The 13,994-nt window shown below is 33.4% G+C and overlaps 2 protein-coding genes across 3 annotated transcripts in view; both read right to left on the bottom strand.

Annotated features, from left to right (window-relative positions):
• LOC135085015 (uncharacterized) overlaps positions 1-13,994 on the bottom strand; it is a 165,193-nt gene that overhangs the window by 22,749 nt on the left and 128,450 nt on the right. The window lies entirely within an intron of this gene.
• LOC135084999 (uncharacterized) overlaps positions 1-13,994 on the bottom strand; it is a 76,521-nt gene that overhangs the window by 6,398 nt on the left and 56,129 nt on the right. The window contains exons 3-5 of one of the 2 annotated variants that reach the window (XM_063979772.1): positions 9,702-9,813; positions 5,333-5,392; positions 2,700-2,859 (exon numbers count right to left, since the gene is read on the bottom strand). In XM_063979772.1, the coding sequence (XP_063835842.1) occupies positions 2,700-2,859; positions 5,333-5,392; positions 9,702-9,813 (332 nt within the window). The remainder of the gene's footprint in view (positions 1-2,699; positions 2,860-5,332; positions 5,393-9,701; positions 9,814-13,994) is intronic. The other variant, XM_063979773.1, reaches the window with a different exon arrangement.

Genomic DNA, 13,994 nt, shown 5'->3' on the forward strand with positions numbered 1-13,994 from the left:
TTGAACTTTACTGACGAACATTTAAAGATTATTTTCTCTAACTCTAGATTATTCTGTAACATAGTTTCAAAAGGTAATAATTATGTGCTCGCGATTCGTTGAAGGAATCAATTTGAAAACTGACGAACCTTTTCATTCCGTGACTGTACATGAAAGATAGTTGTTTACGTCCTATTGTTAAACATACTAAATAAGGAGCCCTCCCAATTCACAGCTACTTTTGTCCAATCTGGGAATCGAACTAAGAACAAAGAGAACCACTTTACCATAGAGGTGTTAATGATATCAGTATTTATTCTAAACACATACAATACGCCTCTAAATAATCATTTACTTAGTGAAAACTTCGTTTTCTAAACCAGTCTGTCCCATCATTAATGATCATCATCACAGTTCCTCATTGCTAGGATCATTATGATGAAAGTTGGGAGATTTCACAGTCGGCGGCCATGACGCTGTTGTGTCATTTACATAGATTATAACAGTGTAAGAAACAAGTAATTCTTACTGTTTATGGTTGCGGATCGTTTTGATCTCAGATCATAGAAGGGAATAGATGTGAAACGGGGGCGTGGTGCGTGTCTCCGCGATATGCCCAGAAACGAACATCGCCCGCGACGCCAGGTTAGTCGCGATTCAGTCGTACTGAGGAAATGTTCTCCGATATTGTTGGATAATGCGTCGTAACGTGCAATAACATAAGTGAAACGAAGAACTACAGGAACAATGAAGTCATTTACCACATGTAAGTATTGCAAATCCATTGGTATTTTGCTTATAAATAAAAAAAACTAAACATTTTTACGAACGAATTCAATGCCGTGACATTTACTGCGATATCGAAATTAGTGGTGATAAAAATTCAAACACGTTGTACATTGACGATTTAGTTAGCAACCACCTTATGTCATGCGTAACTACTGCGCAATGTATTTTATTTCTTCCGATATCCACTGACGCGTGAAAATACACAGTACGGCCGCATGTGCCGGTCGTAACATAGTGCAGGGCTCGTGTTCTAATACGGTTTCCTATTATCGATAAATAGAAGTAAATTATTATTTTCTATTTTCTAATTTTGAATGAAAAAATCATGAGTTGCTTGCGATTTTTAAGTTTTTACAAAAACAATAATAACAATAGTAGAAGGGATTAGTAACTGTCAACTATGTAATTACTATAAGAGCTAGTTGAAAGCCTAATATAGGCATTATTTTTGATAAACATAGGCGGTACGAATTTCGCCATAATTAAAAAGTTAATGCGCGATAGTAGTTAATAATAATTACAGTGATCCTGTTATTATTAATAAAGTAAATAATAATATATTACCAATATTGTAAGTACTCCATCGATAACGACATTGAGCTTTGGTTGGGGTAAATTAATATAAGGTAACTTCATTTAGTCCCAATAATTGATTCTGAGTTTTTCGTCCATCTAAAATGGAACTGACTCCTTTATGCAAAAATCGTTAAAGAACATAATAATAACGTATAATAATAAAAAGGTTTCCATACAAGCATTTTTAAACTAATTTCGAGCCTTGCCCCCAGGATTTAAAGTATCGATATCTTATCGACTCCATTTTATCTTTCTTCTCTCTAATTGCTTTTTTGAAAGTGTGCGTCACGTCACGCGGCCATTGATTGGCCATAAGGCACGCCTTCTGGCCAATCACAGCACTTTTAAGCCGGTTGCACATGTTGTCGTAGACTCTCAGTCGCTTTGTTTTTACACAGTTGAATGTGTGTGTGGGAGCTGTGGTGGGGGAAATGTGGGGACACTGGTTCTCGTTGTAGTTACGCGCGACTTCATATCTATTCTCTTTCTATGATCTGAGGTTTTGATGGTGTCTAGGGCGCATTTAAATTATAGACTAGCTATTATAAATAAACCAACTATGGTTTAAATAAACGGATCCATTTCTACCTCTAGTTCCCACCGGAACACCTGTGTATTAAGGATCTACAGCTTGACTGCTTTTACATTGAAATCGAGCTTCTGGTACATAACATCCGTAACCGTAACCGAAACTTTCGGATATCCTCCGCAGTGCTGCCGCGTGTGTTCCGACTGCGGCGCGCGCTCGCCCGGCGCGGGCCCGTCGTCGCGCTGGCACGCGCACTACACGGTCTGCGACTCGTGCTGGTAGAGGGTCGTGCTCCTGTAGTGGAGACTAAATGACCTGATGATCATCATTTCAGAGAACTTTGCTTCGTACCAACAGAAAATAGGTAACACGTCAACTATTCTAGCTGTGTGGTTCAGGCACCGTAAAAAAGGGACCACCTCCACTCTTCCCATGGATGTCGTAAGAGCTACTAAGAGACGAATCCGCGAATATTAGGTCTCCTCAATACATTCTGCTAATGTACGGAGTGTAAGACACATCTCCATTTGCGGCCCCATTAGAGAGAATTGAGAATCTGCAGTGGAGACTAAATGACTGACGAATATAGATGAATCATTTCATCATCATCATTTCAGGCATAGGACGTCCACTGCTGAACATATGCCTCCCCCAATGATTTCCATAATGACCGGATGGTAGCGACCTAGCATCTAGTAACGTCCACCCACAAGGTGGACGTCCTACGCTGCACTTTCCGGTACGTGGCCTCCGCTCAAGAACGTTTCTGCCCCATCGACCGTCAGTTCTCCCATGAACATGGTATACAAAATATCAAACTACCCACCTTAATAGAGCGCACGCCGAACGTATAAGCCGGCAGCGGCTCTGCAGCCGAGTTGATGACGTAGTCGCCCAGCGTGACGCGCACGTGACGCGGTTGCGCGCGCGCAACGCAGTGCCCGGCCGTGACCACGTGACGCCGCGAGATCAGCGACCCGCCGCACCTGGAACGCGATATTTGTCACTTGAGTGGTCACACCTAGTATTTTTGGGAAGATGTTAGTAGCCGTAGCTAGAACGTGATATTTGTCACTTGAGTGGTCACACCTAGTATTTTTGGGTAAATATGGTAACCATAGTAGGAACGCGGTATTTGTCACTTGAGTGGTCATACCTAGTATTTTTGGGAAAATGTAGTGTAGAAAGTGGACTTAGGCATCCAGAATGCGACCCGCCGCGCTTTCGCGAAGCGCGAATAAGTTAGAACGTTATTTATCACTTGAGTATTTATACAGACCTGTATAAAATAATTTTATTTTATTATTTTTTTTAAATAACTAAACACTTATTTAAACCAGGACACCTACTTAAATAATCCTCAAAATGGTTGCAATTTCGTCATTCATAACATAATACATATCACTGTTAATTGATCAAACCTAAGTACCCACTATTCGATTAAGAATTCCGGTAGCTTCTTGTTCTACACTAAAAATGCCTATTCCGTACATTATATCATTAATTGGTACGATTTCATAATACATCGTACCGTAACAGCAATAATTATCACCAATTGGTTACATGATACTCATTATCCTTTGTTTCCTATAGATCATTATGTTTTAAGTACCTTTGCTATTACAACATGGAATTATAGAGAGGTTGTTTCATGGAAAATGTACTTAATCTGATATAAAGCGAATTGAGTTGAATTCTCAGGAAATACAGGGTGTTTTTTTTACCATCTCGATATTTTTACAGGATGTTTTAACCATGAATATAAACAACTTTCACTATGGGACCAACTCTGAAATCACAAAAAACTTGCTGTTTCATAAAAAAAAACATCCAGAATAAGTAACTACGTTAAAAACAGTATTAGTGTTAACATCATTCATTGATTACTAGAGCGTCTCTTTTTGAAAAAAACAAACCATTTTGTTTATTTTTTATTGTTTTTATTTTTTAATTATATTTGTTTTTATATTGAAGTAATTGAAGGAAATAGTTATATTATTATGTACTTACAAAATACTTTTATTTACTTTTCTTTTCTGTAAATATTACTTTTGTATAGTACCTAATTGTTAAATGTTTTTAAGTGTTTTATGTAGATACATTATTTTGTAACAAAGTGCATAATGGCTGCGTAGTTACTTTGGTGATTAATGAATGATGATAATGATGATGATGATGATAATAATATTATAGTGATTCTATAGCGTGACAAAATCCAACGTAAGTTAATTAAGTGATTAGTTTCTGACTTACATAATAAGGTTGTATATTTGTTATTTGTTTGATAACGAGGTAAATATTTTTATTTCTTTTTATTTTGATTTATTATTATTTTATTTGCTTAAAAAACATGGCGAATTTTATTAGTAGAATTTGAACTTTGTCATTAACATAATTCAAAATCAAATTAAAATTCGTATAGTCATGTTCATGTTACTTCCGAACACCAAATGATATTAAAACTACACTAAATGTATAAATAAACATGAAAAGAACATGCTGCAGAGGAAATGTAATGATGCGTTTTTACAAAGCATTGAATTACATGCATGACTTACCCAGGCCGCTAGAAAAAACTGTATAACTCCAGAATTACAACAAAATATTTTAACTATTTTTATGGATTTAGGGAAGTAGCACACTTATTAACCCGGAAAGGAAAATCCATACTGCAACGCACACTTATCCGCACCGTAACGTAAACGCCTCGCCTTACGGTTGACAGCGCGCGAAAGGCAATACGGTGTTGATCCCTTTCAGAGTTGATAAGTCTGCTATGACCTTTACTCTCATAATGAAAAATTAGGATATTTAATGATTTGTAATAATTCTGGGAATAATGATAACAATAATGATAATAAGAAAATCTCCAATCACCATATAAATAAAAAAGAAAACAAGGAAAAACAGTAAAATTACATATTTTTATATGATGGTTGGAGTAACTTAAGATGAATGAAGAGGAATGTGCGAAAAAGTTTGTGATATTGTATATTTCATAATTTAAAGAAATGTATAAATATGTAATTTGAGACATGCGTATAAAGTAAATAAATGTAACCCCCTACTTAATTTCGAATATGTTCGTGTCAACATGCATAAAAAATGCAGAAAAGACTAAATTACATTCATGAAATATAACTTGTATAATTTTCTGTAAATTATTTATACACTTTTATAGAAAGAAGTATAAATAAATATAAATAATACCTTTCTTTATTAATTAATTATAAATAATAATATGTCTAATGTTTTACTATACAAATAATAATAGAGAAAATAAATATTTTAATAAAAATCTTTAAACAAATAAACACTAATATTTTAAACTATTTATCATGCTATATGTATGTACTTTTACAATGATTTGAAAAATCCCAGTGACGTTCCTTCCTGTTCCCTATTTCTATACTACGAGAGTGAACTACGAACGTCATGCTGTCTCTTTCGCACATTTACCTCTCTATCCAACACTGCTTCCATCCAATTAGCTCGAAAATGGACATTAACATGTTGCATCTGAAAATCAATGTATTATTATTATATTAGTATTATTAGTAGCACACAATGTGTATGTAACAGATATAATATTGTCTAGTATATTTTTATTAAAATTAACGCAAAATTATTGATATTATTATTAATGCAAAAGCTTTAATTATAAAATATTTCAAATCGTTAACGGCATTAGAGCACAAAACAAATTTATTTACAAAAAAGCACATGACCACTTCAAACATCAATCTTTTAAACTGCGATCTCCAACCCGCCTGTCAAGCGTGGGGATTATGGCAAAACCCCCCACTATAGTGGAGGAGGCTCATAGTACAGCAGTGGACTGTAAAGGGCTGTTGATGATTGATGACATGACAACTAAATTTTAATATGGTTCACTTGTTGCCTGTACTTTGAACTAACTCGATATTTTCATGCCAAGCCAAAAAAATTATATGCGAAACGACTACAATTAAATTCATTTACCAATATTTCTAAATCAAAGAACGAATAGAATATTTACATTTTGAAATAGAACTAAAACTTTTATGTAAAATAGGTATTTCAGATATTTAGAAAACAGGCTTTATCTAAGCTTTAATAAATCACTTGAATTTTGACAAAAACGTTAAAGAAATACATCACTATAGGGTTTAATAACTAGACAATAGAATATCTGTACAGTATTGAGTGTTTTATATATTTTTAGGTGTTAATAATAACACAAAGCTTTATGGAATTATAAAGTTAATTTTCAATTACGTAAATGCTCATAAAAATGATAATGATGTTGGTAAAGTAATGGTGGAATGTAATGACAATGATTTGTGTATAAGTGCATGATTATGGGTCATTCCATAAAAATCTGTATATTTTCGACGTCATTTTGTCCGTAACTTTTTTAAGATGCTTTTGAATACTTTATTAGTGTAAATTATAGTTTATTAATTAATTATGTTATGTCTAAAAGGGCCAGTCACTTTATGCTTTATTTTAGGAGAAATTATAATTTTAAATTTTTTCATACTATATTACTCCTTTATGATCTCTAATAAAGTATAAAACTTATAACCTTAACATTTATAGATAAGTTAATATACATAATGTAGTTGTTTTGTTATTATCACTATATAAAAAACATCATTCCCTAACTAGTAATTTAGTCCCAAGTGCCGTTTAAAGCTAGGGCCTGACGCTCTAGGGACTGACTATTTGGAGTAAAACTTAACACAAATGCAGATTAACTTTATATTATAAGATGCTTAATACGATGTGCCGAAAATAGCCAAAAAACCACACGTAAATACTAATTAAATTATATACAATTTCTTATTGTAATCAATAAAGCTACTCAACTAGGGACTGACGAAGTGACTGGATTAACACATGTTTCCGCAACAACTGGCACGTTTGCACTAATTCAAAAAAACCGGCCAAGTGCGAGTCGGGCTCGCACACCGAGGGTTCCGCCGTACAAACGTAGCGGTTTACAATTTATGACGTATTAAATCAAATTACTTACTTGATTCCGTTGCGAGTAGTGGCGAATTTCAAAATATGCGGTATGATTATTTTTTATTTATTTATTTTTCCTATATTTGCATTATAGGTAGGTACCTACCTCAGCGTTTTGAATTTTTGCGTTGATTTAGAATTTCTCACAGTTTAGAGGCAATTAGATTTAAGAAGTGTTTGATATGAATTTCAAATTTAATATCTCTACGCGTTCATGTGAAAAAGGGTAGGTAGTAAGTTTATAATTATTAAAAAAAGCAAAAATAATATTTTAAATTTTATATAACTTCAAATTTATCATTTTCGCAATTTTTCCTTTATCTGTACTATATAACGTTGCTTCGTGCCGAATTTCAAGATTCTGAGTTCACAGGAAGTACCTTGTAGGTTTTGATTCCCTAGCGTGTGACGGAAATTCGTCTAAGGTGTCGGTATAAACTGCTGTATCTTTTGATCGCGTTAACTTAGAAGTTTGATTTTTTTACTTCTTAAAGGGACAATAGATCTAGGTATTTGGTATAAATTTCAATTTGATACCTTTATTCGTTCGTGAGAAATAAGGTAGTAAGTTTCATTTTATTAAAATATTTTTATTATATTATATAACTAAAAAAATGTAATTTTCGCAATTTTTCCTATATTTGCATTATATGACAATGCTTTATGCCAAATTTCAAGATTCTGAGTTTACGGGAAGTATCCTGTAGGTTTTGATTCCTTTGCGAGTGTCGAAAATTTGTTGAAAATATCGACATAATCGGCTGTATCTTTTGATTGGCTTGGCTTAGAAGTTTGATATTTTCACAGCTTAAAGGGACAATAGACCTGAGTATTTCATGTGAATTTCAGCTTGATACGTTCACGCGTTCTTGAGATAAAGGGTCTTGACAGAAGGACGAACGGACAACAAAGTGATCCTATAAGGGTTCCGTTTTTTCCTTTTGAGGTACGGAACCCTAAAAACGGCTACCGCAAAGCCAGTATGGTCTGAGGATAACTTCGTATCGTAGTTTAAACTCAACTAAATGTCATTCACTCTAAATACATATTAAAGCGCAAAATTAAAAAATCAGTGCGTGGCGAGGGAATGACGCTAAAAGCTGTAGACTCTTTTTCAACTAAAGAAAATCAAATTATTGTTTGTTGAAACCGCAAAATATTAATAGAATTCGGTGTAATATACATTTAAATAGATTATTCGTTAATTAAAACAAAGGATAAAGTTGATGTTTTTATAAATGTGGGTCCCAAAACACAATCTTTTGGAGTACGGACATGCCTAGGGAATGACGTTTTGGGTCATTCAAAAGGAATTTAAGATGTTTTAAAAATAGTTTCAAAAAATATAAATGGGTGATGAATAAAGCACATTGCGAGCTGTTATTTAACAATTTTGGAATAAAATATTAACAAATATTTCATGTGAAATGTGGCGCGGACTAAGAGTTGACATATTTTTGTGGAATGACCCTTATATACAAATTATACAGTAGTTTTTGTTCTAAATGATGTACAAATGATTATGTCAGTGAATGATATTTACAAATGTTATTAAGTAGCGTTATGCATGAATTAGTGATTAATACAATTAAATGTAACAAAATACACAAAGAAGCGTGTTAATTTAACAATAAATACAACAGAAGTTGTTGAATAACAAATTGTGTAAATACAAAGAAATTAATTAAATCTGATAGTTAAATAATTCATAGCAAAGAATTGTATGCAACATTTTTAAGCAAAAAATTAATAATATTACATGCATAATAGATTTTTATATCTCATGTTTGAATTCGTTGTTGTTATTGGAAAACTAAATGTTTTGAATAATACATGAATACATTTCATAATCGACCTAGAAATATAAGCAAGTTTGAATTTTTAATATCTAGTCGAAATAAACGACAACTATCGCAATTTAATACGAGTAAATATCTTATTTCTCTCTCTACTTCATTAGTATTGACAGAGATAAATGTATAAATATGTATAAAACATAATACAAGTTGATACCTACTTCAAATTGTTTTATGGGAAGAAGATTTTAAGCTTCTACGAGTGTTACTATTATGAATCCACTACTTTTAGAGAAATGTAAGCGTTTTGACACTACATGGCACAATTTCAATTGAATAGTGATGATAGCTGTATGAAAAAATTATCATAATTTTGGATTTTTTAATGATCTGTCCAAATTATGATCTTCTATATATATATAAAAGAAAGTCGTGTTAGTTACTCCACTTATAACTCAAGAACGGCTGAACCGATTTAGCTGAAAATTGTCAGGGAGGTATTTTAGAGCCAGGAAAAGGACCTAGGATACTTTTTATCCCGTTCGAAATAAAAAAAAAGTCTGCTTATTTATTGCCATTAAGGCGGAACAAAGTTCGCCGGGTCAACTAGTTCTACATAAATTGTAGTATGGAAATAAGAGGGATTGTCTTCTCTCTTTTTAAGACTGTACTTTTGGCTGTGCTTTAATAAGACAGAATGATTACGCTCGTATTCACAAACATTACTATGAGGTCTCACAGTACGCATGGACGCATAGAGCACACACGAACCAATCACAGAGCTCTATTCAACGCTGAGCGTTCGATTTGCTGCTTCACTTAAGCAAGCATCGTTTATGAATACGGGCGTTAGTATAGTAAACACAGACTTCTTTTGCTTATAATAAAAATAAAGAGATCTTAGCTTTTTTCATTAATATGAAATTTTTATCATCTCTATTCAAAAATTACATGTGCCATACTAATTTTGGTGGTGGCAAGCTAATCTGTATACATAACTAATACACAAAGTTGTATACAACCTTGACGAGCCTATCCGGATGTAGGCTTGCCAGGGGAACGTGCCGAAGCCTGCGTCGTCACCGCCCACGATCCTGCGCTGGGCGGTTTGCTTGCCCACGGCTATGCCACAGCCTGAAACAAAAGAAATATGGAGTTAGCATGGTTTTTTTTGTGTGTTTTTCTTAGCTAGTGAATACAAGTGTAAATCCTTATAGTTAAGGCTGGGTTGCATCATCTTACTTTAACTTTGACAAACGTCAAAAATCTGTCAAATTCCATACAAAAAACACCGGTTATCGTCATAGTTACGGTCAAAGTTAGGTGGTGCAACCTTTTAGTTAGGATGGTTAATAACATAGCAATAATTTTTTTTCAACTATGGTTTCAAAAGGTTTGTTGGATAATGTACATATTAATGTAAGATATTATGTACAATTATAAATAGTTAGTGTCAACTGATTTACCTATTTAAGTAAGTAAGTAAAAGTAAGTAAACAGTATTTATTTGCCAACAAAGGGTTTACTGTGTTCTAGGGGCTACTGCACTAAGCTGTGCTTATGTCAATTTGGATCAATTCTGTAAGTTAGTCCGTCCGTCCGTTTCTTTTAAGTTTCAGAAAAGGTGTAGCGCTTTGCTGACAACTCTCATGGTTTTTTTATATTCATTTAGAATATAATGTAATGAAAAAACTCAGATATGTGTAGTTTACTGAATTCGCTTCGCTAACTACTGTGCTAACGGTATGTAGTGTCCATTAACCATTCAGCCCTTCTTCAGAATCAAATTCAGGCCATATCAAGATTTATTTCTCTCAAACCACTGGACCATAAACTAATTTCCGGTAGCAAAAAAGCTAATAATATATTTTATACAATATGGAGGTTTCATATTTAGGTCGAGCTGCTTGACCGTACAGTCAGTAAATAAAATACAATATACATATTTTATTGGTGTATATCACGCACTTCGCGATGCAATTACCATCTTTCAAATACAATAATAAAACACATTTATTTAAATTATTCCTTAGGTAAGTCAGTTTCTTTAACACATAAAATATAAAGAATATAGATCTAGGGCCAGCGCATTGTTGAATCATAATGGAGCTTTTTTTACTGTATTTTGACGTTCATAAGTGCCACTATAGTGGATTTTGATTAATTTAATCTTGATAAGTAGAGCTGTCAATATTTGACATTGACAGTTGCTAAAGAATGAGTACAGGGTGTCTTTTTACGTATAGATCAAACAAAAAGGATTGATTGCTCAAATGCATCAATTTTCCAAAAGAGAAGGAAGTTCAAATCTTTAAAAAAAATACTTTTCCATACTATCATCTCTAATCAGTCAATTAATATGAGACGTCAATTTTTTTTTCAAGAATTTGGATATTGTTTCTGTAAGACAGTTGTTGCATTTGAGCAGTATAATCAATGATTTTTCTTTGATCCATACTTAAAAAGAGCTCGCGAAGCAATTTTAGGATCAGTAACCAGTTTTTCAATATCTTGTATAGTTTAGAAATAATCGAGTGAGATCACTTATCGTTTCCAACCTGTATAGTGCAACAGCAGTAGTTACCAAGTGTAGAAAAGTGCATTTCCTTGACCCAACTAGAAGTCTTAGACATGATGCCTTTCTACATTCTATAACGCTACACTAGCGCTAGCAAAACACGCTTGTCATAGCTCATTTTAAAACGACTACGCGGAGCTTAAAACAACGAAAAGTTTTTGACGTTTACGAATTCGCACATTGAATTACTAAAATAGAGGTAGTCTTCAGGGCTGTGGAGTGTAGGTAGGTTAAGTTAGGCTAGTCCTGGATACTTAATTGGGATTAAGTTAATTAAGTTCGTTAAGTGGAGTTTAAATGGCCTGATGTTGATGATGATGATGATTAAATGGACGCAAATTAGAGATTATTTTATTATTGATAACATAATAAAAGTGATTATATTACACATGGTCTCAATACATAGCTTTGCTTTGTAAATACATAATAATATTTACCTTCAAAAGTATATTTATTGTCTGAATCAGCCCGTTCAGTTTTCTTATTAATTTTGCTCTTTTTAGATTTAATCTTCTTTTTACTGCTTACTTCTGATATTAAAAGCATAATTAAAACGCATAGAAGAACTGTGTACTTCATTTTGAGATCCAATTAAAACTCTTTAGTTTGTATTCTTGTTTTATTTGATTTGGGACTTCATTTGTTTTTCAATTTTACTTTAGTTGAAAACAACTGTGTCACTCAATTCTGATCTTCATTTGTTTACTTTCTTTATAGTAGTGTGTTTTCAGCCAGTAACTTGTCAGTTTGCAAATATGGTCGCAATTCTGATGTTTTAGCCGACTTTAAAAAGGAGAAGATTCTCAATTTGGTCGGTATTTGTTTTTCTATATGTATAACGATTACACTGAGATTTCTGGTTCGATTTTTTTTTTACCGATGCGGAATAGTTGTTAAGCTTTATTCAGTCAAGAATTTTACTGATTCCAATCATCATTATTCCAAGAAGTTCGCACTGGTTTTAATCGACTTCAACACAAGGAGGTCCTCAATTCGTTTTTTTTTTATTTTAGAAGAGTCAGGCTTTAATAAATGCCTAAAAATATCACAGAACCACTTTAAACACACTGTCACGTCCAACTCACTTTAACCATAGTTACAAACTGGCACTTAGTTCGCGTGAGTTTACATAACGTTGAAGTAATGCTTCCTCAAAGGAAACCAGCGTAAGGCTGGCTGAGCACTTGATGGGGAGTTTTTATGAAGCTCATTTACATCGATGTTAATAAAGTAGGTGTGTGTTGCACAATTGCGAAAAAAATTAGGTTAGGCAAGATAAAAGAGGCATTTATTTGAAAGTGGTCAAATAGTGGCAAAAATTAGAGAAGTTTGGTGGTGTCTGAGTTTAAAAAAAATCAATAACGTTGGGTAAGATTGAAGTACATATTTAAAATGGTCGCAAGTAAGAATGGTTTGATGGTGTCTGAGTTTTTTATGGTGCTTCTTCTCAGCACTTGCCAAATGCTTGTTTCGAAGCGTGGTAAGGGAAAAAAAATTATGAGACATTGTGACGATTTCCAAGTAGGTACTAATTTAATTAGTCCAGAGAAATAAAACATGTTTAATTTTGTTTTTGAGCATCTGGAAGCGATCAAAAGATTATGAGGAGAATACCAAAGTTGGCCATATTGTACACTGTTCTTATAAGCATATTACCTAAGTTTAAAAAAAGTTAAGGTAATGTTGAAAAAAAAAACATTTTAATTATACCAAAATGGGTGTTGAAAGTAGGTAGGTATGTTAAGCTTTTTTAAACTGTTGGTAAGTACTTGTTTCAATAATTTCGCTAAATTGTTTATCAAAACAGATGATGTGGAATAATTCTCGATCGTTTTTTATTTTGTTTTATTAATGCGTGTACGTGTAAGGACCGAGCCGATTGGAGACGCATGACGCGGAGGGCCGACCCCAAATAAAATGAGAATGGGCCAGGCAAAGTAGTAGTAATGCGTAACGCGTAAAATTATCACATGGGCATTATTTTAAGCTTACGACGTATTTTTATGCTACATTATAGTCTATCCAATATAGCTTGATTAGAATGACGGCTGTCAAACGAATGTGACTAGTGATGGGTATGTTTCGTACGGTTCACATAGATGTATCGATAAGTTTTCGAAAAAATGTTATGAAAAAATGCACCCAATTTTTCTTCATATATCTTTATTCATAAAAATGACAATTATGATTTAAATTTAAAGACAGTAAAATTTTAAATTCATGTCAAGGGTGTACAACCTAAGTCGTAGTCATTATCATCAGTGTTCTTCAGTGGTTTTTTACTCTCGCTAGAGGGCGGTGGGCATCTCTTCTAGAGCAACGGTGCTATGAATACCCAAAAAATTACCGGTGATTGATTTCCGATGTTTGATTATTTAAGAATGAAATGTTTTTTGGTTTATAATAGTGAACATTTAGAAAAACGTATAACTTGACTTAAATATGTTTAAAAATTTGTTAAATATGTTAAAAAAATAGTTTTAATTTAAAATGACTTAAAAACTAAAATTTTAAAATTACTAATGATAAAAACTATTTACAAAATAAAAAATACTTCACCCCCAGCGCCGCAGTCAGGAATGGTGCCCAAAAGGCTGGCAGCATTGCCACGTTGAATGGCCAGGCTAATTCTCTGGCCGAAATAGCTGCCAGCCTTTTGATCACCGGTCACCTCGGTGAGCCTCTTTGCCAGTTCCTTATAAAAGGAACGAGCGCTTGGACCCCATGGTTTTAATTT

This window comes from Ostrinia nubilalis, chromosome 27, assembly GCF_963855985.1.
Source record: "Ostrinia nubilalis chromosome 27, ilOstNubi1.1, whole genome shotgun sequence".
NCBI classification, from domain to species: domain Eukaryota; kingdom Metazoa; phylum Arthropoda; class Insecta; order Lepidoptera; family Crambidae; genus Ostrinia; species Ostrinia nubilalis.